Source organism: Schistocerca serialis, chromosome 2 (assembly GCF_023864345.2).
Source record: "Schistocerca serialis cubense isolate TAMUIC-IGC-003099 chromosome 2, iqSchSeri2.2, whole genome shotgun sequence".
Taxonomy (NCBI): domain Eukaryota; kingdom Metazoa; phylum Arthropoda; class Insecta; order Orthoptera; family Acrididae; genus Schistocerca; species Schistocerca serialis.
Genome location: NC_064639.1, coordinates 375290580 through 375318349, shown reverse-complemented (window position 1 = coordinate 375318349; position 27770 = coordinate 375290580). Strand labels below are relative to the sequence as shown.

At 40.1% G+C, this 27770-nt stretch overlaps 1 protein-coding gene across 1 annotated transcript in view; it reads left to right on the top strand.

Annotated features, from left to right (window-relative positions):
* The window catches only part of LOC126457191 (uncharacterized), a 237090-nt gene that overhangs the window by 168252 nt on the left and 41068 nt on the right, over positions 1-27770 (top strand). The window contains exons 11-13 of the mRNA XM_050093282.1: positions 24332-24505; positions 26508-26632; positions 26748-26947. Coding sequence (XP_049949239.1) covers positions 24332-24505; positions 26508-26632; positions 26748-26947 — 499 coding nt within the window. The remainder of the gene's footprint in view (positions 1-24331; positions 24506-26507; positions 26633-26747; positions 26948-27770) is intronic.

Here is a 27770-nt window from a genome sequence, read left to right as displayed (position 1 = left end):
TGTTCAAAACGTTTCCTCTCTGAGAGTTACATATGGGGTTCAGAAAACAAGCTGTTATGTCTGCCTCTAAATAACACATAGGAATTGAAAGCTGATCATTCATAGAAAATATCTAATTTGAAGATAAAACTTATAATTACGTAACAGATTCTAGAAATGTAAGAGTTATAATTTAGGCAGCATTTAACACTACAACCACTGATATATGGCTATATCTAGAAATGCGGCTGAATCACTTACAACCCAGGTATCTTTCTGTTCTATTATCCGGCTGTCATTGGGTTTATGTGGCTGCTAATGGGTCTATTCTTTGAAGTACTGGTTATTTTATTATAAAATCAATAAAAATAAAATAACTTTTTTTTTTTCAAATTATAAACTATTGTTAAGAAAACTTGCACACATTTGCTGGGTGCATTTATTTGCTAGCATAACATAATGAGCAGAAATAATAGTCTTTTGATGCGCATTTACTGCAGATCATTTCTTACACATATAACACCTTACAAATTATTTGTTTCCAGTGCAATCAGATTTTACAGGGCCACATATTCCGCATTTCATGTCTCTCAGGAATATCTTCGGGAGTGTCGTAGGTACTAATCTTGCTTGTTGCTGTGTACTTCCCAGCAAGCTCCTCCCTCAGCTGCAGCATGAAGCCTCTGCGTTTCATTTTTTTTCTCATTTAGAACATTGTACAGTACCTAGGCATTTATCCCAGGTAAATCCAGCAAGTTGGAAAATGTGTGAGCAGGCCAATGTCTGGATTGTACTTCGGCTGAGTATTTGCTAGCCATTTGTCCGTGCACATCAACCCCATGTTTAGTAACTTTATCTGGCCCTTTCTTTTTTTCCAGACTCGGTTTTCACATACAGGTGTGTAGTGCTGAGAATCAGGACATTCTTTTTGCTCTTCCTGTGATAAACAATCAGTGATGTATTCAGTATCATTCTTCTTCAACAACGCTATGCTATATAACTCCACTTTTGCTTTCTTGGCAGAGACTGATATATATGTGCAAGATCGATTTGTGGTACCCACAGTACTTGTTTTCAAGGTTTGAGTGACAGCCAGTGAGGTGAAAAAATTGTCACATGTTACATTTCTTGCCTTAGACAAGTATGGCTGCAATTGAAAAGTAGGTGTGTGCAGCACATACAGGGTGTTTCAAAAATGACCGGTATATTTGAAACGGCAATAAAAACTAAACGAGCAGCGATAGAAATACACCGTTTGTTGCAATATGCTTGGGACAACAGTACATTTTCAGGCGGACAAACTTTCGAAATTACAGTAGTTACAATTTTCAACAACAGATGGCACTGCAAGTGATGTGAAAGATATAGAAGACAACGCAGTCTGTGGGTGCGCCATTCTGTACGTCGTCTTTCTGCTGTAAGCATGTGCTGTTCACAACGTGCAAGTGTGCTGTAGACAACATGGTTTATTCCTTAGAACAGAGGATTTTTCTGGTGTTGGAATTCCACCGCCTAGAACACAGTGTTGTTGCAACAAGACGAAGTTTTCAACGGAGGTTTAACGTAACCAAAGGACCGAAAAGCGATACAATAAAGGATCTGTTTGAAAAATTTCAACGGACTGGGAACGTGACGGATGAATGTGCTGGAAAGGTAGGGCGACCGCGTACGGCAACCACAGAGGGCAACGCACAGCTAGTGCAGCAGGTGAGCCAACAGTGGCCTTGGGTTTCTGTTCGCCGTGTTGCAGCTGCGGTCCAAATGATGCCAACGTCCACGTATCGTCTCATGCGCCAGAGTTAACACCTCTATCCATACAAAATTCAAATGCGGCAACCCCTCAGCGCCGTTACCATTGCTGCACGAGAGACATTCGCTAACGATATAGTGCACAGGATTGATGACGGCGATATGCATGTGGGCAGCATTTGGTTTACTGACGAAGCTTATTTTTACCTGGACGGCTTCGTCAATAAACAGAACTGGCGCATATGGGGAACCGTAAAGCCCCATGTTGCAGTCCCATCATCCCTGCATCCTCAAAAAGTACTGGTCTGGGCCGCCATTTCTTCCAAAGGAATCATTGGCCCATTTTTCAGATCCGAAACGATTACTGCATCACGCTATCTGGACATTCTTCGTGAATTTGTGGCGGTACAAACTGCCTTAGACGACACTGCGAACACCTCGTGGTTTATGCAAGATGGTGCCCGGCCACATCGCACGGCCGATGTCTTTAATTTCCTGAATGAATATTTCGATGATCGTGTGATTGCTTTGGGCTATCCAAAACATACAGGAGGCGGTGTGGATTGGCCTACCTATTCGCCAGACATGAACCCCTGTGACTTCTTTCTGTGGGGACACTTGAAAGACCAGGTGTACCGCCAGAATCCAGAAACAATTGAACAGCTGAAGCAGTACATCTCATCTGCATGTGAAGCCATTCCGCCAGACACGTTGTCAAAGGTTTCGGGTAATTTCATTCAGAGACTACGCCATATTATTGCTACGCATGGTGGATATGTGGAAAATATCGTACTATAGAGTTTCCCAGACCGCAGCGCCATCTGTTGTTGAAAATTGTAACTACTGTAATTTCGAAAGTTTGTCTGCCTGAAAATGTACTGTTGTCCCAAGCATATTGCAACAAACGGTGTATTTCTATCGCTGCTCGTTTAGTTTTTATTGCCGTTTCAAATATACCGGTCGTTTTTGAAACACCCTGTAGATAAATAATTCCAAAATAAATATATAACCGCAAAACTTAATCAGTGTTAAGTAAATCATCATGTGGTGTAACATAATCATCTGAAGAAGTGTATGAAACTACAGGTTCCTAAGATGAAAACTCCTATGGCTCACCCTGAGATTCATGAACCGAAATCTCATTTATGACATTTGCAATGTCCTCTTTTGTTCTTAGACGTTGGGCTATAACAAATGTTATATGCAAGCACTGTTTATACATTACAGTCTCTTGAGACCTCTGCATAGTATACGTCAGTATAAGATATAATGAAAATGAATGCTCCATAATTAGCTTTAATAAGGTAATATATTTTTAATATTTTACACAGCAGGCCTGTTATTGCCTATTGTCACTATCAAGTGACCTGCAAAAATAACATAGGTAAGGTTATCCAAATGTGAATCATGGCTGTTCTATCTTTACGTTTGCATTGGTACTTAAGTCTAGTTGGAAGTTATGACCATGTTGTTGTTGTTGTTGTTGTTGTTGTTGTTGTCTTCAGTCCTGAGACTGGTTTGATGCAGCTCTCCATGCTACTATATCCTGTGCAAGCTGTTTCATCTCCCAGTACGTACTGCAGCCTACATCCTTCTGAATCTGCTTAGTGTATTCATCTCTTGGTCTCCCTCTTCGATTTTTACCCTCCACACTGCCCTCCAATGCTAAATTGGTGATCCCATGATGCCTCAGAACATGTCCTACCAACCAATCCCTTCTTCTAGTCAAGTTGTGCCACAAACTCCTCTTCTCCCCAATTCAATTCAATACCTCCTCATTAGTTATGTGATCTACCCATCTAATCTTCAGCATTCTTATGTAGCACCACATTTCCAAAGCTTCCATTCTCTTCTTGTCCAAACTATTTATCATCCATGTTTCACTTCCATACATGGCTACACTCCATACAAATACTTTCAGAAACAACTTCCTGGCACTTAAAACTATACTCGATGTTAACAAATTTCTCTTCTTCAGAAACGCTTTCCTTGCCATTGCCAGTCTACATTTTATATCCTCTCTACTTCGACCATCATCAGTTATTTTGCTCCCCAAATAGCAAAACTCCTTTACTACTTTAAGTGTCTCATTTCCTAATCTAATTCCCTCAGCATCACCCGACTTAATTTGACTACATTCCATTATCCTCGTTTTGCTTTTGTTGATGTTCATCTTATATCCTCCTATCCGTTCAACTGCTCTTCCAAGTCCTTTTCTGTCTCTGACAGAATTACAATGTCATCGGCGAACCTCAAAGCTTTTATTTCTTCTCCATTGTTTTTAATACCTACTCTGAATGTTTCTTTTGTTTCCTTTACTGCTTGCTCAATATACAGATTGAATAACACTGGGGATAGGCTACAACCCGGTCTCACTCCCTTCCCAACCACTGCTTCCCTTTCATGCCCCTCGACTTTTATAACTGCCATCTGGTTTCTGCACAAATTGTAAATAGCCTTTCGCTCCCTGTATTTTACCCCTGCCACCTTTAGAATTTGAAAGAGAGTATTCCAGTCAACATTGTCAAAAGCTTTCTCTAAGTCTACAAATGCTAGAAACGTAGGTTTACCTTTCCTTAATCTTTCTTCTAAGATAAGTCATAAGGTCAGTATTGCCTCACGTGTTCCAACATTTCTACAGAATCCAAACTGATCTTCCCCGAGGTCGGCTTCTATCAGTTTTTCCATTCGTCTGTAAATAATTTGTGTTAGTATTTTGCAGCTGTGACTTATTAAACTGATAGTTCGGTAATTTTCACATTTGTCAACACCTGCTTTCTTTGGGATTGGAATTATTATATTCTTCTTGAAGTCTGAGGGTATTTCGCCTGTCTCGTACATCTTGCTCACCGGATGGTAGAGTTTTGTCAGGACTGGCTCTCCCAAGGCTATCAGTAGTTCTAATGGAATGTTATCTGCTCCCGGGGCCTTGTTTTGACTCTGGTCTTTCAGTGCTCTGTCAAACTCTTCACGCAGTATCGTATCTCCCATTTCATTTTCATCTACATCCTCTTCCATTTCCATAATATTGTCCTCAAGTACATCGCCCTTGTATAGACCCTCTATATACTCCTTCCACCTTTCTGCTTTTCCCTCTTTGCTTAGAACCGGGTTTCCATCTGAGCTCTTGATATTCATACAAGTGGTTCTCTTTTCTCCAAAGGTCTCTTTAATTTTCCTGTAGGCAGTATCTATCTTACCCCTAGTGAGATAAGCCTCTAAATCCTTACATTTGTCCTCTAGCCATGCCTGCTTAGCCATTTTGCACTTCCTGTCGATCTCATTTTTGAGACGTTTGTATTCCTTTTCGCCTGTTTCGTTTACTGCATTTTTATATTTTCTTCTTTCATCAATTAAATTCAATATTTCTTCTGTTACCCAAAGATTTCTACTACCATTCGTCTTTTTACCTACTTGGTTCTTTGCTGCCTTCACTACTTCATCCCTCAAAGCTACCCATTCTTCTTCTACTGCATTTTTTTCCGCCATTCCTGTCAATTGTTCCCTTATGCTCTCCCTGAGTCCACATCTGCCCCTGGAAATGTCTTACAATTTAAAACCTGGTTCCTAAATCTCTGTCTTACTATTATATAATCTATCTGAAACCTGTCAGTATCTCCGGGCTTCTTCCATGTTTACAGCCTTCTTTTATGATTCTTGAACCAAGTGTTAGCTATGATGAAGTTATGCTCTGTGAAAAATTCTACCAGGCGGCTTCCTCTTTCATTTCTTACCCCCAATCCATATTCACCTACTATGTTTCCTTCTCTTTCTTTTCCTTCTGTCGAATTCCAGTCACCCATGACTATTAAATTTTCGTCTCCCTTCACTATCTGAATAATTTATTTTATCTCATCATACATTTCTTCAATTTCTTCGTCATCTGCGGAGCTAGTTGGCATATAAACTTGTACTACTGTGTTAGGCATGGGCTTCGTATCTATCTTGGCCATAATAAGGCGTTCACTATGCTGTTTGTAGTAGCTTACCCACACTCCTATTTTTTTTAATCTTTATTAAACCTATTCCTGCATTACCCCTATTTGATTTTGTATTTATAACCCTGTATTCACCTGACCAAAAGTCTGGTGCCTCTTGCCACCGAACTTTGCTAATTCTGACGATATCTAACTACCTATCCATTTCCCTTTTTAAATTTTCTAACTTACCTGCCTGATTAAGGGATCTGACATTCCATGCTCCAATCCGTAGAATGCCAGTTTTCTTTCTCCTGAAAACGACTTCCTCTTGAGTAGTCCCCACCAGGAGATCCGAATGGGGGACTATATTACCTCCGGAATTTTTTACCGAAGAGGATGCCATCATCATTTAACCATACAGTAAAGCTGCATGCCCTCGGGAAAAATGACCATATTGCATTAATAATAAATTTTTTCTATTGTTTCTTGGTAGATATAATACACTTTGTTGTTATGAAACATAGAATATACATTTTTGTCAGACGTTTTGACAGTTTCTACTCGACAGTTCTTTACGATGATGCAGTATGTTTACAAAGTGTATACAACTTATCAGATATGATGTTACATTTCATTGTTCTAACTTTCCTTTAAATTTTAACATCGGTTTGTGTAAGTTTTGTTAACATTGTGACTGTTTAATTTCATATTTTATTAAGTCAATGAAATTTTCAAGATAGTATGTATGTTTAAAATCTGAGCCTTCATTAAGAATTTTGTATGGCTATTTCCTTGTATGAATACAAATTTCTAGTTACTCAAGAATGTTCATAGTAAGTCCTTCGGTGTTGTGTATAATATTTCTAATGCAGTTTCAATTTTCTCATCTGGTTTGGCCAATATTTTATAACACCGGGCTTAAAGAAAACATTAGAAATAGTGATAGTAAGCAGTCATGCTTCTATTTACATTTGAAAACTCAACTCAATAAAGCTGAGAAAATTGAAACTGTGTTAGAAATATTACATAAAATACCGAAAGGATTCCCTACGAACATTCTTGAAGAACTGGAAATTTCTATCCATACACTTGAAATTCTTAATGAACACACAGATTTTAAACATAAATACTACCTTGAAAATTTTATTGACGTATTAGAATACAAAATGAAATGACAGTTAACCAAACTTACAGAACAGAGAAATGTAACGTCATCTCTGATAAGCTGTAAATACTGTGTAAACATATATCATTATAGTAAAGAACTGTCATATCATTATAGTAAAGAACTGTCAAACTTGACCTGTCATATCTGACAAAAACATATTCTGTGTTTTGTAACAACAAAAGTATTATATTTACGAAGAAATGACAGAAAAAATTTACTATAGCTGCAGTATGGTCGTCACTTCCAACTAGACATGAGTACCAATGCAAATATAAATATAAAACAGCCACAATTTACATATAGATAATTTCACCAATGTTGTTTTCTCAGGTCACTTGGTAGTGACAGTAAGCCAAAACAGGCCTGTCATGTAAAATATTAAAAAATATTATGTTATTACAGCTAATTTTGGAGCTTTTATATTCATTTTATCTTATAATATTTATATAAAATCCATTACTGACACCATATTGCTTGAAACAAAGCACTGGCTGTACAATACTTACCTACTTATTCAGGCATGTTTCAACCTGGTGCCCTTCCCTCAACTTCTGCTGGAGAACTGCAACATCATCAGGCAGGGACAGAAAAGTGAGATTTTGGACAAAACATGAAGCGACACAAGGTATGAAATTACTACGAGGTGCGGCTAGAAAAAAACCGGACTGATGCTGGAAAAAACATTTATTTACAATTTCATGTTATCTCCTTCAATGTACTCTCCTCCTCGGTCTCTACACCGCTCCATACGAATTTTCCGCTGTTCATAGCAATGCTGCAGATCATTTTCGGTAAGTCCATACATTACTTCCGTCGCTTTTTCTTTTACTGCTTCAACAGTCTCAAATCTAGTTCCTTTCAAAGCTGACTTGACTTTAGGGAAAAGAAAAAAGTCACAGGGGGCCAAATCAGGTGAGTAGGGTGGATGATCTAAGATGGGAATGTTGTGTTTTGCCAAAAACGTCTTCACTGACAACGCACTGTGAGCTGGGGCATTGTCTTGGTGAAGGATCCATGACTCTTTTCTCCACAAATTGTTCCGTTTTCTCTGTACTCGCTCACGTAGGGTAGCCAGGGCGCTAATGTAGTAATGCTGCTTCACTGTTTGTCCCTCTGGTACCCAATCAATGTGCAGAATCCCTTTGATGTCAAAAAAACAATCATCATTGCCTTGAATTTCGATTTTGACATTCGTGCTTTTTTTTGCCGTGGAGAACCAGGAGTTTTCCAATGCATCGATTGGCGTTTAGTTTCGGGATCGTAAGTAAAAAACCACGATTCATTGCAAGTAATAACATTTTGTAAGAAGGTGGGATCACTTTCAATGTTTTCCAGGATGTCAGAACAAATCATTCTTCGGCGTTCCTTCTGTTCAATTGTGAGACACTTTGGAACCATTTTTGAACACACTTTGTTCATGTTGAAACTTTCATGAAGAATCTGCCTAACACTTTCCTTGTCAACTCCTGTTAACTCAGACACTGCTCTGATTGTTAAACGGCGATCTTGTCGAACAAGTTTTCCGATTTTTTCAATGTTTGCATCAGTTTTTGCTGACAATGGTCTGCCAGTGCGAGTGTCATCACTGGTGTCTTCACGGCCATCTTTAAATCGTTTAAACCACTCAAACACTTGTGTTCGCGATAAACAATCATCGCCGTACACTTGTTGTAACATTACAAACGTTTCACTTGCAGATTTTCCTAGTTTGAAACAAAATTTGATGTTAACACGCTGTTCTTTCTGTACACTCAACATTTTCCGACGCACAGACAAAACGTCAACTACTTAAAACAGACACCACGGGCAGACTGAGTGCAGGAGGCAGATGAAACTCGAGCAGTAGGCGGAGCGAGACTCACATGACAGGCTACGCGACTTTCAGCCTTATTGCATTCGTTTTATTGTTTCACCAGTACTAGTCCGGTTTTTTTCTAGCCACACCTCGTATAACGGCTGCAGCAGTGAGGTCAGAACTGACCCATCTGTGGTTCTAGGCGAATCTAGATTTTCTCTTTTGATGTTTCTCCACAAAAAGTAAAAGTGTGATGATTAATTACTTTATTCAGTATGAAGTCATAGAAACTCAGCAGCGTTGGCAATAATACAAAATAGTGACCAATGAAAGAATTAAGAAATTGATTAGAGGTGACCCACTTCCAGTTCTAGTGTTAAAAAACAGATAAGAGACTGGATTTTAGCCAGGGAAAGAGGTATATTTTCCTGAATTGGCACAGATAGATGGAGCAGAGGGTCCAGTGGGGTAGGGATGGTGTAGGGAAACACGAAATAATGCAGAAGAGAAAGCTTAGTTAGTTGTAAGGGGAATTGGGTAACGGAGCATTAGTTTAGGGAGTGAAAAGGACAGAAGAAATTGTGCTGACGGCAGTAGTATAGTTTTTGACATTATGATATTTGATCATGCATGTAAGTTATCACCACATGCAGGAAAGAAAAATGAAAGTTGTAAAATTCTGAAATGAGCTATGTGTGAGGAGGGGCAGGTGGATTTGGAGGTGAAATGTAGCAGTTAGTTGCTGGAAAGTGTCGTAACAGTGATCCGGTGGATGGGTGGTACATAGAACTGTGTGTAAGACAGTCATAATGACTACAACCAGTGTTGTAGCTTCTCCCAGAAGACAGTCGCAGCCCATTGGTCAGAATTGGCATAGTGTGTGCTTAACAGAGAGAGATGGAAAATATAGGAAAACATACAGACGTACAACACAGGAGAAACAAAGTATATGTGGATTATGGGACAGTAGGCTGACGTAGGATAGACAATACAACTTTCAGGATGGAAGGAAGACACTAGGCAGTATAATTTTGTAGGAAAGTTGCAGTAGAATGTAAATACTTTTGAATTATAGGAGGTCATTCATTGAAAAGCAGGTGTATACACTCACTGACGGACACTTTACATGAAGAAAGAAAACTTGCAAGTTTCCATAGTTGTCCATTTTTCTAGCTAGAGCACAAATACACAGAGAAAACACAATCAATCACCACGCAAAGGGCATGTGCGCATGACCCTCCACACACGCGCGCGCGCGCGCGCGTGCGCGCGCGCGTGCACACACACACACACACACACACACACACACACACAATTTGCTGAGACTGAATGATGGTTGAATTATTCGAACATTACATGCAGATGGAACTTCTATATTTTACATCTAAGGCCCTACATGGTGCTGGCTGGACACAGAAGGCTGGAGTAGTTTGTGGTGGCAGTCAGTCATGTCAGGTGGGCTGGGTAGAGGGGCGGGAGGCAGGGAGAGGGTTTGTAGAGGGGTGAGAGGCAGAGAGAGGGGTTGTGGTGATTGGCTAGCAGCTCAGTGGGAGGAAGCCAGTTTGCCGGCCTGGATTGAAGGAGGGAGGTGTGGCAGCAGAAGCACAGACTAGATGAAACATGATGCATTGGTGTCAGAGCCAGTGAGGAGCGGCACACACTGAAGTTGACATCAGGCCATGAATTTGAGAGGGGCTGTGACAGTACGGAAGAAGGGGAAACTGTTGGGTAGAGGGTGTGGGAGCAGTGAGTTTTTTGAGATTGAGGCTAGAATGATTATGGGAGCGAAGCATGTGTTGCAAGGATAATTCCCACTTGTGTAGCTCAGAGGTGGTGGAAGGAAGGAATCCTAGTACACCCCTGCTACACCCACACTCCCAATCCCCTGCCACAGGGATTGTAACCCTGTAGAATTCCAACGAGCAAGACCTGCCCAATCCACACATCCAGCACTTCCAACTCCAGTCGTGTCACAGGTTTCTCCTGCCCCATCAATGACCAGGCGACCTGTGAAAGCAGCCATGTCATATTACTAATACCGTTGCAAATATTGCACAGTTTTTTACTAGGGTGTGCTGAAAACGTAATGCCTCTCAATTTTTTATATGGAAACCCTTATAGCTTTTTATGTAAAACAAACTAAGTTAAAATTCAACATCTTTATTCTTTGTGTCTACATATTTATTTCTCAACATAGTCGTCATAACGACAAACACATTTCTTCCAGTAAAAATCCAATTTATCGATATCATCACTGTGGAAATTTTGAGTCTGTTGATGGGGCCACAAACTCACCCCTGCTTGCTCCATGTCATCACTATCAAAGTGAAATCCACAGAGATGTCATTCAAGTTTTAGAAACAGATGAAAACTGGATGGGGCTAAGTTGGGACTGAATGGAGGATAGTGGATGACACTGAACCAAAAACGTCAGGTTGTTGCAGATTTCACAGTGCTCATTTGTGCTCTGACAGTGTCAATTGAAGGGGAGAGTGCTCCATGAGTGGACTAACTCTGTGAATTTGAAACTTTATTACAGACACTATTTCTAATACTGATAGTTATGTTACACATCACCACGTTACACGTTACAGTTCAGAGCCCTCCAGTGGCAGAGGGCTGCAAATGTGTGGAGATGAAGAATAAAGATCTAGACTTTCAGTAACGTCTAATTTATTTAAAAAGCCTTAAGAAATATTGCTTTTCAGCATACCCTCTTCTGCAGGCATGACTACCAACCATCCGCCCCACAGGATGAATAGCCACTGCCAAACTATTGCCAAGAACAAAGCTGATCATCTAGTGGCACAACACACAGCAGAGCATAGTGTGCTCAATTTCAGTTGCTACTTCACAGCCCAGGCCAACTGGATACTTCCTTGCCGGCCGCGGTGGTCTCGCGGTTCTAGGCACTCAGTCCGGAACCGTGCGACTGCTATGGTCACAGGTTCGAATCCTGCCTTGGGCATGGATGTGTGTGATGTCCTTAGGTTAGTTAGGTTTAAGTAGTTCTAAGTTCTAGGGGACTGATGACCACAGATGTTAAGTCCCATAGTGCTCAGAGCCATTTGATACTTCCTTCCTCCAACAGTTTCTCTAAATCACGCAGATGGAAGTTATCCTTGCAACACGTTCTTTGCTTCTTTAATTATCCTGGCGTCAGTTGCCAGTAACCTACTGTCCCCCACACCCGCTACCCAACAGTTTCCCATTCCTCTCTGCTGTCACCTCCTCCCAAATTCATGTCCCAATGGCACCTTGAGTGTGTGAAGCTCTCCACCATCTCCAACAACTGTGCATCACATGTCTAACCTGTGTTCCTGCAACCACTTGCTCCCCTCATTCCTAGACAGCAAACCATTTAGCTGTTGGTGAGGGGCTAGCCCATTATCCCCAATACCTCTTCCTGCCTTCTGCCTCTCTCTCTCCTTCTTCTTGACCTCACCTGGCACAACTCTCACCATAACCTCACCTGTCGATGACTGAAGGCTTCCGCCCTTCAGTGAGTGATCTTTAATGCTAGAGTATTTACATTCTATCAGAACTATCGTACAAAACGAAATTATAAAGAACATTCTAAATTCTTAGGTGTTTAATAAGAATAACTGATAAGAACCTGAACTAGAAGTCACGTACAGCATGTACCAAACACCACAGGCAAAATTTCGTAGGTAGGTTGGGGGTACGTTCTTGAGTATTTTGGTTTATAAGGGTCCTACAGTCTCCAATGGCTCTTTACAGACCAATAATGTAATTATGATTTATTTGGCTTTGTGTACCAAAATTATTTCTTTGAAAATACCATACCAACATTTAAAATACCTGTAGAATGCAATCATCAAAATGTAATAACATGAAAGGATCTGGTTAACCATTGGTGCCTATGTATTGATGCAAAACTACTGTGATATGGTTGCGTTGCTTCGGGAAGAGATGGGCCTAGCGTCGACATGCCTCTTTCCATTTGCCTTTAGTGGAACCATAGGCGTGATGGATATCAGCTGATTCTTCATCAGTAAAAAGATATTCCCAGGTTCTGAAGGATGCACACTAAATATGACATGAGCAAGAAAGATCAGTCTCTTTGAAATGTGGCTTCACCATGGACAACAAGAGTACTCATGCCTTAGTATTGTGAAGAACACGCAAACAGTGAGAAATGTTAACAAAATTTAAAAGAAGGAAAACTGCATACGTAATACATATATTACAGAACATCAAATTCAATAATAGAAGAGAAAAGGGCAAAAAAGAATGTCTTGGTTAGATAACATAAAAGTTGACTGGATTACCAAGTGCAGAAAACTATTACATATTGTGATTCATAGAATAAAGATGCATTATGTGGTCGCTGACATCCATTAATGGATATGGAGGAGGAGAAAACCTATCCATACTGCTGTGTATCACTGTTAATGTAAAACTAATGCTGCCAGTGAATCAAACCCTGGACAGGACCAAACAGTACTTAATACAAGTTCAAGGACAAACAGTAAAGTAGGCCTTACTGTTTTCAACAGAAAGTGCCGTTGCATACTGTCAACATTTGCACTGTTCTTCACATAATTTCAATGCAACACTAATACAAGGGGTAAGAAAGGAAAAGAAATTGAATTACTGTGTAAGAGCCACCAGAGACCACTGGTCCTGTATACCAAAGTGAGCTCTATGCAGCATTATTATGAAGGACAAGAGTAATGACCATGCATAAAATTATTGTATTATATTCATACATACATATTATAAAAAATTATGTGTATATGTTCCACATCTCCTCCTAAACCACTGGATCAATTTCAACCAAACTTGTATTTGTTACTGTCAGGCAACAGTCGCTTTAGTCGCAAGAACCACCTACCTGTCATAGTTCACGAGATAAGACATTATAAACAGTGAATTGGGCATTATGCATTATGTTTAAATTGGGTACTTCTTTGCAACACGTTTTGCAGACAATGTCCACATACGCCACTGTATGTACCTGCACAAATATATCTTTGTACAATGTACAGTTCAAAACAGGTGACATAAACACTGAGATGTTTGAAAAAACACCACATCATCCATGAAGTTTTGATACATTTATTTTTTACTAATGATACACTCCTATGATTGAGTTAGCTTAAGAAAAGTCTTCAACTCCAGGCAGCACTTTTGACAGCTTACAACTGGGAAGTGCAAATGGATATAGGTGAAAACAGTAGAATTATGAAGAGGCGTGCCATAAGAGGTGTTCATCAAGTCATGTTGTTGACACATGAAGCAGCATACAAAAACTGTTTCACAATGTCATAGGTGTTTTCACTAATACATTGAAATGATTTTCTGCTACAAACACAGTTCATTTCTTGTTTTCATTCCTAATAGAAAATTGGCAAAATGAATGCCTGGACAGTGCTGAGTTTGTCAGTAGGCACTCACAACCAAGTGGTTCTAAAACTATTGCTCAGTCGATTACAGTGAGATAGATTATTGTGCTTGGTGGAACACTGCCATATGTTACTCACCAATCCATTATTGTACAGTTTAGTAATATGCAGATATTTAAATAATTAGAACACTGGAATAGCACTTGTCCATTTTTTGTATGTCAGTTAGCCTAGAATGTAAGCATGTTGTTGTCGTCGTTGTCGTCATCGTTGTCGTCGTCGTCGTCGTCGTCATTGTCTTCAGTCCAGAGACTGGTTTGATACAGCTCTCAGTACTACTCTATCCTGTGCAAGCTTCTTCATCTCCGAGTAACTACTGCAACCTACATCCTCCTGAATCTGCTTAGTGTATTCATCTCTTGGCCTACCTCTACGTTTTTTACCATCCACAATTCCCTCCAATACTAAATTAGTGATCACTTGGTGCCCCAGAACATGTAATACCAACCGGTCCCTTCTTTTAGTCAGGTTGTGCCACAATTCCCTCTTCTCTCCAATTCTATTCAGTATCTCCTCATTAGTTATGTGAACTTCATCTAATATTCAGCATTCTTCTGTAGCATCACCTTTCGAAACCTTCTATTCTTTTCTTGTCTATACTATTTATCGTCCATGTTTCACTTTCATACATGGCTACACTCCATACAAATACTTTCAGAGAAGACTTCCTGACACTTAAATCCACACTCAGTGTTAACAAACTTCTCTTCTTCAGAAACACTTTCCTCATTGTAGTCAGTCTACATTTTATATCCTCTCTACTTTGACCATCAGTTATTTTGCTCCCCAAATAGCAAAACTCCTTTACTACTTCAAATGTCTCATTTCATAATCTAACTCCCTCAGAGGCACCTGACTTCATTCGACTACATTCCATTATCTTCGTTTTGCTTTTATTGATGTTCATCTTATATCCTCCTTTCAAGACACTGTCCATTCCGTTCAGCTGCTCTTCCAGGTCATTTGCTGTCTCTGACAGAATTACAATGTCATTGGCGAACCTCAAAGTTTTTATTGCTTCTCCTTGGACTTTAAATCCTACTCCAAATTTTTCTTTTGTTTCCTTTACTGCTTGCTCAATACACAGATTGAACAACATCTGCGATAGGCTACAACACTGTCTCACTGCCTTCCCAACCACTGCTTCCCTTTCATGCCCCTCGACTTTTATAACTGCCATCTGGTTTCTGTACAAAGTGTAAATAGCCTTTCACTGCATGTGTTTTACCCCTGCCGCCTTCAGAATTTTAAAGAGAGCATTACAGTCAACATTGTCAGAAGCTTTCTCTAAATCTACAAATGTTGGAAATTTAGGTTTGCCTTTTCTTAATCTATTTTCTAAGATAAGTCGTAGGGTCAGTATTGCCTCATGTGTTCCAGCATTTCTACGGAATCCAAACTGATCTTCTCCAAGTTCGGCTTCTACCAGTTTTTCCATTCGTCTGTAAAGAATGTGTGTTAAAATTTTGCAGCCATGACTTATTATATTAAACTGATAGTTAATCTGGTGTATGCTGGCGAGATGGGGGGGGGAAGTGCTTTCTGCCGGCAGTACTGTCCTTTGACAGAGTCGGTAATTTTCACACCTGTCGACACCTGCTATCTTTGAGATTAGAATTATTATAGTCTTCTTGAAGTTTGAGGATATTTCACCTGTCTCCTACATCTTGCTCGCCAGATGGTAGAGTTTTGTCATGGCTGACTCTCCCAAGGCTATCAGTAGCTCCAATGGACCGTTGTCTATTCCCGGGGCCTTGTTTCGACTTATAGATCCTCTTTATACTCCTTCCATCTGTCTGCTTTCCCGTCTTTGCTTAGGACTTGTTTTCCATCTGAACTTTTGATATTCATATGAGTGGTTCTCTTTGCTCCAAAGGTCTCTCTAAATTTTCTGTAGGCAGTATCTTAACCCTAGTGATATATGCCTCTACCTCCTTACATTTGTCCTCTAGCATGCGTGCTAGCATTTATTTTGCACTTCCTGTTGATCTCATTTTTGAGACGTTTGTATTCCTTTTCGCCTGCTTCATTTACTGCATTTTTATATTTTCTCCTTTCATTTATTAAATTCAATGTTTATTCCGTTAACCCAAGAATTTCTACTAGCCCTCGTCTTTTTACCTACTTGATCCTCTGCAGCCTTCACTATTTCATTTCTCAGAGCTACCCATTCTTCTTGTACTGTATTCCTTTCCTTTATTCTTGTGAATCGTTCCATAATACTGCCTTTGGAAACCTCAACAGCCTCTGGTTCTTTCAGTTTATCCAGGTGCCATCTCTCTAATTTCCTATCTTTTTGCAGTTTCTTCAGTTTTAATCTACAGTTCGTAACCAATAAATTGTGGTCAGAGTCCACATCTGCCACTGGAAATGTCTTACAATTTAAAACCTGGTTCCTAAATCTCTGTCTTACCATTATATAATATGTCTGAAATCTTCCAGTGTCTCCAGGCCTCTTCCCCATATATAACCTTCTTTCATGATTCTTAAACCAAGTTTTAGCTGTGATAATGTTGTGTGCTGCACAACATTCTACCAGACAGCTTCCTCTCTCATTCCATACCCCTGTCCATATTCACCTACTACTTTTCCTTCTCTTCCTTTCCCTGCTATTGAATTCCAGTCCCCCATGACTATTAAATTTTTGTCTCCCTTAACTATCTGAATAATTTCTTTTATCGCATTATACATTTCTTCGAACTCTTCATCATCTGCGGAGCTAGTTGGCATATAAACTTGTACTACTGTGGTAGGCATGGGCTTTCGTGTCTGTCTTGGCTACAATAATGCGTTCACTATGCTGTTTATAGTAGCTTATCCGCACTCCTAGTTCTTTATTCGTTATTAAACCTACTCCTGCTTTACCCCTATTTGATTTTCTATTTATAGCCCTGTATTCACCTGACCAGAAGTCTTGTTCTTCATGCCACCGAACTTCACTAATTCCCACAATATCTGACTTTAATGTATGCATTTCTCTCTTAAATTTTCTAACGTACCTACCCGATTAAGGGATCTGACATTCCACACTCCGATTCGTAGAACGCCAGTCTTGTTTCTCTTGATAACTACATCCTCCTGAGTGGAGTCCCCGTCCGGAGATCTGAATGAGGGACTATTTTACTTCTGGAATAATTTACCCAAGAGGACGGCATCATCACTTAGGTGCGGCTATCTGTATCGCTGAGGCGCGCAAGCCTCCCCACCAACGGCAAGGTCCATGGTTCATGGGGGGAATGTAAGCATACAACTTACAACTGTAGCCTTAGAAATTTTGTATGATTTTCATCCAGTCTTAATTACATTAGCAGTAATGATATTGCAAATCTTCACTGAGTGGTCTGCTCTGGAGCTAGCCACATTTGCTTCATAGGTGATCTGGCAAGTCAGACAGTATGCCTAGGTTCATCCACAAAGTCATTGAAATATGCAACATTGTAAATTGGCAGAGGAAATATAGTGATACCGGTAGATCATCTTTACCACAATTCTCCCCATCCCTCCCTTTTTCTCACTGTTATGGAAGGTGTGTACTTAAATTGAGTCCTTAATTTGTCCTTGTTGAATAACAGTGAGTTCGGAAAGACTCCTTAAACTACACCCTGCACTGCCATGGACTCATCTAAATGTTTAATAATAAAAAAAAATTAAAAAAAAAAAAACACTGCCAGAGTAGTTTCTGCAACTGTCTTATCATTCCAACTCATTACCATCTTGCTACGCATAGAGATACAGATTGTTTGGATTGGTAATTAAGTTCTGACCTCACTTTAGTTGTATAGCTGTGTGGTTCATTTGACAGTTCTCTTAAATGGTCTTGCAGTTCCTCCCATAACCACTGGATTTAAGAAATGAGTCTTTAAGGACAATTGTTAACTCACTGGAGATCATTATGTTGATTTTCGTAAACCAGTTATGAAGTTTCCCATGCCACCTTCTACAGGTCTACCATTGTATGTGAGTGAATGGTACACATAATAAAAGTGGGATTGAGACTTCTTGTAACCAACAGTAGAAAATATTCCCTAAAAGACACAATGTCATGGAATATTGGCAACGGCATGAAGTAGGGGATTGCCTGTAGGAGTGAGGTACCGTTGGGGACTGTGTATGCCCCGGGACCGCTACAGTAGATGTGAAGGTCCTACAGGAACCCTGAAATTGACTGCTAAGGGGGCTCTGGTGTAGCTACGACAGGCCCAGCAAGCCAGGAGTGGATTATGATGTCTGCTTTCAAAAATAGAATGGGCCTCGGAAAGGACAGATTTAATCGACGACAAACTGTCTATAAACAAGGACTAAGATGTGGAACATTAAATATACAAACATTGACTGGAAAGGTTGAGGATATGGTAGACATGATGGAAAGAAGGAAGTTAGACCTATTGGGTTTAGCTGAAAGGAGAAGTAAGGAGAGAACTTAGTAAAGGCTACCGACCTTACTGGAGTGGAAATGAGGGGGGAAGGAGAAATGGGAGTCGGAAGAGTAGTAAGAGATGGATTATAAGAGGAAGTGAAGAGAATAAGTGATATGGTAATGAAGACCAAAATATCACTCAGAGAAGCAAGAGTTTGAAGAGGAAATGCAGAAGCAGATGGGAAGGAAGAATATGATAGATAGTAATGGGAGATTTAAACACACACGCTGGAAGAGAAAGACAAGGCTGCAAAAGTGTGCTTGGACCAGAGGGTTGGGGCTGCCGAAATGAGGGAGGTGAAAGACTATTGGAGTTCTATCAAAGGAATGGCTTGCTGGTTGCGAACTCTTGGTTCAGGAAAAGAGAGAACCACAAGATTACCTGGTACAGTCAAGACTTAAAAAGAGAAAGTCGTTAGTTGACTATTTCCTGTACAACAGTGATACGAAAAGGAACATAATTGACATTAAGGTAATACCATCAGAGGCCTTGGATAGCAACTACCGTTTGCTGGTAATGAACCTGAAAGGGACTAAGGATAATAAAGGGACAAGAAACCAGGAAAGTTGTATAAGGGAATGGAAGTTGAAGGAGGAAGAAAGCAGGCTACAGTATCTGCAAGTAGTAAAGGAAAGCATTCCAAAGGATGAACCAAAAATGGTAGTAGAGGAATGGGTTAGATTCAAGGGAACATTAGCAAGTGCGGCAGAAGCAATATGTGGAAGGACAAGCAACAAAAAGAGGGAGAAAGAAACACCCTGGTGGAATGATGAAACAAAGGATATAGTACAGAAGAAGAATAGAGCCTTTAGGGTGTGGTCCCAGAAGAAAACAGTAGAGGCAAGAGAAGAGTACCAGGCAAGCAAGTAAGAAGCAAAAAGAGTGGTGTTGGTGGAAAGAAGAAAGTGGATAGAACAGTGGACCAGAATGACGGAGGAGGATAGTGAAGGTTCAAAAAAGGTGTTATATGGAGTGATTAAAAGTAAGAGGAAGAACAGTACAACAGATTATGCTTGAATGGTAAAACAAAAGTGGACAAGATGTAGAGAATAAGGAGGAACTTGAGAATATGTGGAAGGAGTGTTTTGACGAACTCCTAAACCCAAATGGAGACCTGTGGGAGTAGGAACAACAAATAGAAAAGGACCTTACATGGGGAGAAGTGGAAGAGGCATTGGGCAAGCTGAAGGGAAGGAAATCACCAGGTCTGGATGAGCTAAGCATAAAGATGCTGAGAGCAGCAGGAGATGTGGGGATACAGTGGCTACATCGAGTAATGAAAATTTTGTGGAGACAGAAGACTGGAAGAAGGGAATAATTATCCCGATCTTTAAGAAGGGAAATAGAAAAGAGTGCAAGAACTAATGGGGGATAACATTGATGAGTCATTGTGCAAAGATTTTTGAGAAAATTTTGGAAGCACAAATTAGGGCAAAATTAGAAGGAAGAATGAGAGAAGAGCAACATGGCTTCAGAACAGTAAGGTCCACAGTGGATCTAATTTTTGCTGTAAGACAACTGTAGGAACAGTACTATGAATATGGAATAGATCTACTAATGACCTTCCCAGACATTGAAAAAGCAAAGTGTGGAAAGCCCTGGAGATCAGAGGAGTAGCAAAACAGATTATTTGGAGGATAAGGGAAATGTACCATGCAAGTGTGAGCTGTGTGAAAGTGGGAGGAGAGAGATCAGCTTGGATTGAACAGAACAATGGCTTGAGGCAGGGAAGTATACTTTCACCATTACTCGTCATTGTAGTGATTGATGATATAATGATTATAGTGGCACAAGTAACTGGTGAAAGGAATATGAAAGCTATGGTGTTTGCAGATGATCTGATGATTTGGGGGATTAAGGAGGACGAAGTACAAGAGCAGTTGGACGTATGGGAATGAACAGTACAAGAATATGGAATGAAATTTAGTATAAGTAAGGGTGAGATGATTATCACAACAAGAAAGAAGGAGAGAGGAACAACGGGAATAGCAATTGGTGGGGAACAATTGAAGAGAGTGGAGAGTTGCAAGTACCTAGGAAGCCTGATACAGGAAGATAGAAAAAACGACAGAGAAATAAACAAGTGGGGAAGAAAAGCAGAAGCATTTTGGAAGAGGTCAGAAGCCTGTTATGGAGCAAGGATGTACCCCAAATCAGTAAAAAGGTTATATACCAGTCATATTATGTCCCAATCCTGACATTTGCATCAGAAACCTGGGTTATGAAAGGAAGAGAGAAAAGCAAAGTACAAGCTAGTGAGATGAAATTCTTGAGAAACAGTATTGGAGTGACAAAGTTAGACAGAAATGATAAGATCAGAGAGTTAATGAAGGTGGAACTGTTGCAGGAGATAGAGAAATCAATGCTGAGATGGTATGGACACATTAAGAGTACGGAGGAGAAGAGGGTACCCAGGAGGACACACGAGATGAAACTGGAAGGAAAGAGACCAAGAAGAAGACCGAGAGACAGATGGCTGAAAGGAGTAGAAGAGTGCATCCAGAAGAAAGGAGAAGACTGGACCAAGGTGAAGACAGAGAGATGGTGGCAAGACAGAAGATGATGGAGAGGCTTATGTTCCATACAGACCCGGCCAGAGGCTGGAAACTGTCAAGGATGATGATGATGATGATGATGATGATAGTTGACAGGCAGACATCTTCAAGTAATGTGTCCATATCGTTCAATGATATTGCAAATGCTGTTGTCTAGAGGCGGTATATTGTAGCATATGCAGTGAATAAGCAAAAAATTCATGTTCAAAGCATTTATTTGTCCAATTATGGGGTGTGATCAGTAAATAAAGAGAATTTCGTAGTTTTGTATTGTATTAGGCCAATTCATGCAATTTTTTTCTGTTATGTTGGAAAACTTGAGAAATCTCTGTACCAGTATCAGTCTTGCTGCTGAGTCTGCTATGAGCGAAACAAGGGTTTATGAGGAGTATAAGCAGTTTGAAGAAGACCTTGAAGAGGTAGACCCCCCCTGGATGCATCTGCTTCTTATCAACTAATGAAATCATGGAAAAATTGAAAAAAAGTATTATGAATGATTATCATATCACAGTTGTAGAAGGAGCTGTCAGTGTTGGTGAATCAGTTTCCTCAACTCATGAAAATGTTTCAGGTTCGGAACATATGATAGCAAAATTAATTGTGAAGCAGTTGATTTTCAAACAAAAACTGCAGTGAATGCAAGTTACTCAGGGGTTGCTAATTGAAGTCAACAACTATACAGAACTACAGACACATGTCATAACAGATGATCAATCATGGGTTTATGGATATTATGTTGAAATTAAGACTCAATTGGTCCAGTGAAAGCATTCTGAATCAGCAGTAAGATTAAAATAAACTCAAATATGAAGGACATTCTCACTTTGTTCTTCAATTTTGACATCCTACTACACCTATTATAGCATAGACTATTTTGAAGGGATGGACATCAATTTAGAAAAAAAAAGTAAATTCATAAAAAAAGATACCTGTAATGTTTTGAACAAATCACCCATTTTACATTTCTATACATGTATAACATTGTATCCTCTTAGATTCTTTTAGCTAGCATCCCTTTGCTCTTAACATGAGCATAGTTGAGAGTAGGTTGCAAAAAAATTTTCATCTGTTTCTTATCGTTATTGGGTGATACAGCCTAAAGCAGCGGTTATCACACTGTTTTTATTAAGAGCCAATACTGACATTTTGAGGCTTGAGACAGCACCTTAAGTCTCATACGAACCATTATATTAATTGGTAAAACTCATAAATTAGTATGTTAAAAGTCCCCCAATAGACTAGCTATATTAAGGATCGTTAAAGTTATCGGGAAAAGTTGGCATATTTCAGAATACTTCGTACTGACTGTTCTCTGTTTCACATTTCTACCATTGTCAGTGAACCCATACAGTGTTATATTATGACATTCAATGGCTGAGGAAGTGTTGTCGTGTATGTATGTGAGTGGGTGTTAATAGCAGTAATTGTATTGATGTTTAAATGTATAGTGCAATATGAGACATGATCATAAATGTTTTGAATGTTATTTTTCTTCTACTTACTGTGTTGTATTACAACAGCATAAATTTAATATTTCTTGCTACAAAAATGTACCATATTTGAAGACGGCCATCTTTATAATGTGCATTCACAAATCCATGTTATTTCCCAAATGAAATTTTCACTCTGCAGCGGAGTGTGCGCTGATATGAAATGTCCTGGCAAATTAAAACTAAACTGTTTGTCGGACTGAGACTCATTAGACTTGGGACCTTAGCCTTTCACGGAGAAGTGCTCTACCGATGAGCTGCCGAAGTGCAGTGCTCTACTGATGAGCTACCCAAGTGCAACTCACGACCCATCCTCACAACTCTACTTCCGCCCAAATCATGAGTCATGCTTTGCCCGCAAAATGCAAAGGTCCCTAGTTTGAATCTCTGTCTGGCATGCAGTTTTACTCTGCTAGAAAGTTTCATGTTACATTTGAAATTTATACCACAGCTACTGATTGGTACGAGTTGTGCATTCCTGGAAGTTGTCAGTACTGGAAGACAAACAAACAAACATTTCCCCCTCTCATCCTCTAATCCCACAGTGGGTGAACTACTTGCCCCACTCCCCCTGAGCTAATCTCACAGACTATTTCATCAACGTTACTTAAAATTAAGCACATGAAACCCTTTAATTCGTGCATCGTGAGTAGACATAAAATTCTTATGAAAAGTAAAAAATGGTACAGCAGGTTGTTTTACTACCTGTGGGCCATGAGAGTAATCAGTTCCTGGCTGTTGTGCAGAAGAGTATCAGAGACCATGATCATAAAAACTTGAAGCTTTCTGAATTTCTCATGGAGATTGCTCACTGTGTCATTCTGGTCAAACTTCAACAACACAAGGGAGGCCAAGTAATGAACTGGAACATCACATACAGGCCAAGAAGACAAAAAGGGATCTGTATAACATGTTCCTCCACTGGATATAAGGCTGGATCAAGTAGATCATCTATCATCATACATGTGAGTGGGACAGAGTGCAAAATGCCAGGGCGTAAGGATTTTCGTGGGTGGAGTGTAATAAATGTGCAGTTGCATTATGCTTACAGGAACACAAGAACTACTTTCATATAAATTGATTGTCAGTTGTCTAGTTAAAAACCTGTTGGAACTGGATATCCTATTGTACAAATAAAAAAGGTGTATAGTAATTTTCAATAAACATTCAGTATTTACAGTATTAATTTCCTATTTATTTGCTTTAATAATCCTTCCTTGCCACACACAAGTAGTTAATCACATACAACAAATACATTATGAGTGACTTTGTAACAAACAGAAGCAGGACAGTAGTCACATTTACTGTACCTAGTAAGTCATGAATGCATTGTGTAGCTGATCACCTACAAAGGGTTAATAGTGCTTACTAATTTTAAGGAAAAAATTTTCAGTTTTTTTCTCGGTGTATAGGCACTTTAATTTAAACATGGCAATATTTATAGCTTAAACAAAAAAAAAAAAAGGACGTGGCTTGATGCATATTATTGTAAAATTTGGCTGAGAACCACGGGCCATACAAACACATGATTCAGGCCATAACTGGTCCGTTGGTGACAGTGTGACAACCCCTGTTGTAAAGGAAATATACAACTGTTTGCATAGATGTAGAGATGTCCCACTATTATTTTGATAGCCATTGCAGCTGTTTTTGCACGTCCATTCATTGGCCGGATTGCGTTGTTATGTTATTCTCTATGGCATCAGTGTGATGTAATTTAATAATTTTATATAAGATACAGGAGATACAACTATTGTGAAGTTTCTTGTTGTGAAGAAACAGTGCTGACTAATCGTTTATTATTGTAGATTGTTATTTTGGATTTCAGGTATCACATCATCACACAAATTCAGAAGTTGTTGTACCAGTCAAGGATATCTTGGTGTCCACTGCAGACACTGAACTTCAAAAGGAACAAAATCAGCACCCTGTTTCTGAAAAGGCTGAAAATAAGGTGGAGAGAACTGTGTCGACTAGACCAATCAGGAAACGTAATATCCATGTAAGTTTGTCTTAGTTATTCCTAATGATAAACTAGAAGCAGCATTATTTTTGTGGAAGAGCTCAATTTGTTTGCGACTACATTTTATATTATTTAAGTTTTGCTATATTTTGCAGTTTTATCATCACCTAATGTGTATTTTAGGATCCATTTTCAGTTGAGTACGAACAACCTGTACCAGTTTTTTAAATACACTACAAATATAAGTCATACAGTTTCAGTTTTAGAGCTATGTTTGTCTGCCAGCATTAAAGATGTGTAGAATCAAATTTCATATTCTTGATTGGCATATTCTACAGTCCTCTTATTGTCTTTCTCACACTCTTGGCTGCAAGTAGCCAATTTTATTTTAGGAATTTCCTATTGATTTCTTATTTGCTGAAATCATGCTCTTTCCTAAATGCAAGTTCCATCTTTGTTACTAACTTAACGAGTTTAACATTATACACTCCTGGAAATGGAAAAAAGAACACATTCACACCGGTGTGTCAGACCCACCATACTTGCTCCGGACACTGCGAGAGGGCTGTACAAGCAATGATCACACGCACGGCACAGCGGACACACCAGGAACCGCGGTGTTGGCCGTCGAATGGCGCTAGCTGCGCAGCATTTGTGCACCGCCGCCGTCAGTGTCAGCCAGTTTGCCGTGGCATACGGAGCTCCATCGCAGTCTTTAACACTGGTAGCATGCCGCTACAACGTGGACGTGAACCGTATGTGCAGTTGACGGACTTTGAGCGAGGGCGTATAGTGGGCATGCGGGAGGCCGGGTGGACGTACCACCGAATTGCTCAACACGTGGGGCGTGAGGTCTCCACAGTACATCGATGTTGTCGCCAGTGGTCGGCGGAAGGTGCACGTGCCCGTCGACCTGGGACCGGACCGCAGCGACGCACGGATGCACGCCAAGACCGTAGGATCCTACGCAGTGCCGTAGGGGACCGCACCGCCACTTCCCAGCAAATTAGGGACACTGTTGCTCCTGGGGTATCGGAGAGGACCATTCGCAACCGTCTCCATGAAGCTGGGCTACGGTCCTGCACACCGTTAGGCCGTCTTCCGCTCACGCCCCAACATTGTGCAGCCCGCCTCCAGTGGTGTCGCGACAGGCGTGAATGGAGGGACGAATGGAGACATGTCGTCTTCAGCGATGAGAGTCGCTTCTGCCTTGGTGCCAATGATGGTCGTATGCATGTTTGGCGCCGTGCAGGTGAGCGCCACAATCAGGACTGCATATGACCGAGGCACACAGGGCCAACACCCGGCATCATGGTGTGGGGAGCGATCTCCTACACTGGCCATACACCACTGGTGATCGTCGAGGGGACACTGAATAGTGCACGGTACATCCAAACCGTCATCGAACCCATCGTTCTACCATTCCTAGACCGGCAAGGGAACTTGCTGTTCCAACAGGACAATGCACGTCCGCATGTATCCCGTGCCACCCAACGTGCTCTAGAAGGTGTAAGTCAACTACCCTGGCCAGCAAGATCTCCGGATCTGTCCCCCATTGAGCATGTTTGGGACTGGATGAAGCGTCGTCTCACGCGGTCTGCACGTCCAGCACGAACGCTGGTCCAACTGAGGCGCCAGGTGGAAATGGCATGGCAAGCCGTTCCACAGGACTACATCCAGCATCTCTACGATCGTCTCCATGGGAGAATAGCAGCCTGCATTGCTACGAAAGGTGGGTATACACTGTACTAGTGCCGACATTGTGCATGCTCTGTTGCCTGTGTCTACGTGCCTGTGGTTCTGTCAGTGTGATCATGTGATGTATCTGACCTCAGGAATGTGTCAATAAAGTTTCCCCTTCCTGGGACAATGAATTCACGGTGTTCTTATTTCAATTTCCAGGAGTGTATATATGGCCCCAGTTACTGTTTAATCAACATTTAAAATTATTTTCTGTAATTGCAATGATGGACGGCACACACAATAAAAATCACAACTGTTTTATTTTTATACATTTTTTTACTTCACATATTTACTACAGATGTATGCTGACCTAATAATGGACAGAGATCTGGTGGAGACCCTGAAACATTCTGCACAAGCACAAGTAAAGGATAAAAGAAAGTTGGATGATTCTCGCGCCAGCCAAGGGAGGAGCAAGGGGAGGTGTGTAAAATCCTATTCTCCTTTCTTCTGTCTTTGGTCTTGTTAAGACTTTGTAAAACCCACATTTTAGTTAAAATAAGTTTGCTATTGATTTGTTGATGCCGTATTTGTGCAGAAGACGACGTTCATCTGTAGTGAAATCTGAAGTAGATGAGTTATTGTCCTCTTCTGATGAAGAAAGCTGGAATTCAGAAGATGACCCAGATCGTCTGTGGTGTATATGCAAAAAACCACACAACAATAGATTTATGATTTGTTGTGACATCTGTGAAGACTGGTTTCATGGAAAATGTGTTGGAATAACGAAGGCAATGGGTGAGTCTGGAATTGATATTTTCATCATAGAATTGTAGTTTGATGATTTGTTGTGATGGCTGTGAAAACCGTATAACAGAGACAGTATGTATATCTTACTATGATACACATGGAGTGTCATAATGTGTACAGATGCAATAGTTTGTAGTCACGTGTGACCTTGTGAACACTTAAAGACGTAGGTGGTTGTGGCATATTTCTGTGATTTTGTTTGTTTTCCTCTTTATAGTAGTATCAAATAAAATATATGACTGGCAAACAACATATTTTAGAAACATTGTATTCAGTCATAAAATGTTGGTTAAAATAGGAGAATTTCAGTGATTATGAAAAAATTAATTTCGACAGCAAATAAAGGTAGGAACATTGAATTCTAAGAATCGGCTATAATTCATAGTTTATGTCATAAGATAGAAACCGTCTGCATCATAAATTACAAAGAAATAAAATCAAAAGATAAACTCTGAGCGAATAGCAGAAAGCATCTAGTTACTAGCAAGTTTCTTATATACAAATTACCCAAATAGAGTATTCTGCTCCAATTTTAGGATGTTTGTTAATAATGTAATCATATTGCGAATCTGTAAATATTCCAGCTATATCTTTTTGAAAATCAACTATGATCCTCAAAAATATTACCATAAATCTCAGGGTATTTTTCTTTGTCAACCTAACATTTATAACACAATTAGTTACCTCCATGATAACTCTTAATTTATTTTCCATTACTTCATAGGTGTATTGAGAAGCCTCCCTTAGGCTCTGCCTGACAGCTGCCAAAATAAATGTCAGAAATATTCTACAGAGCACCGTCATTGTAACT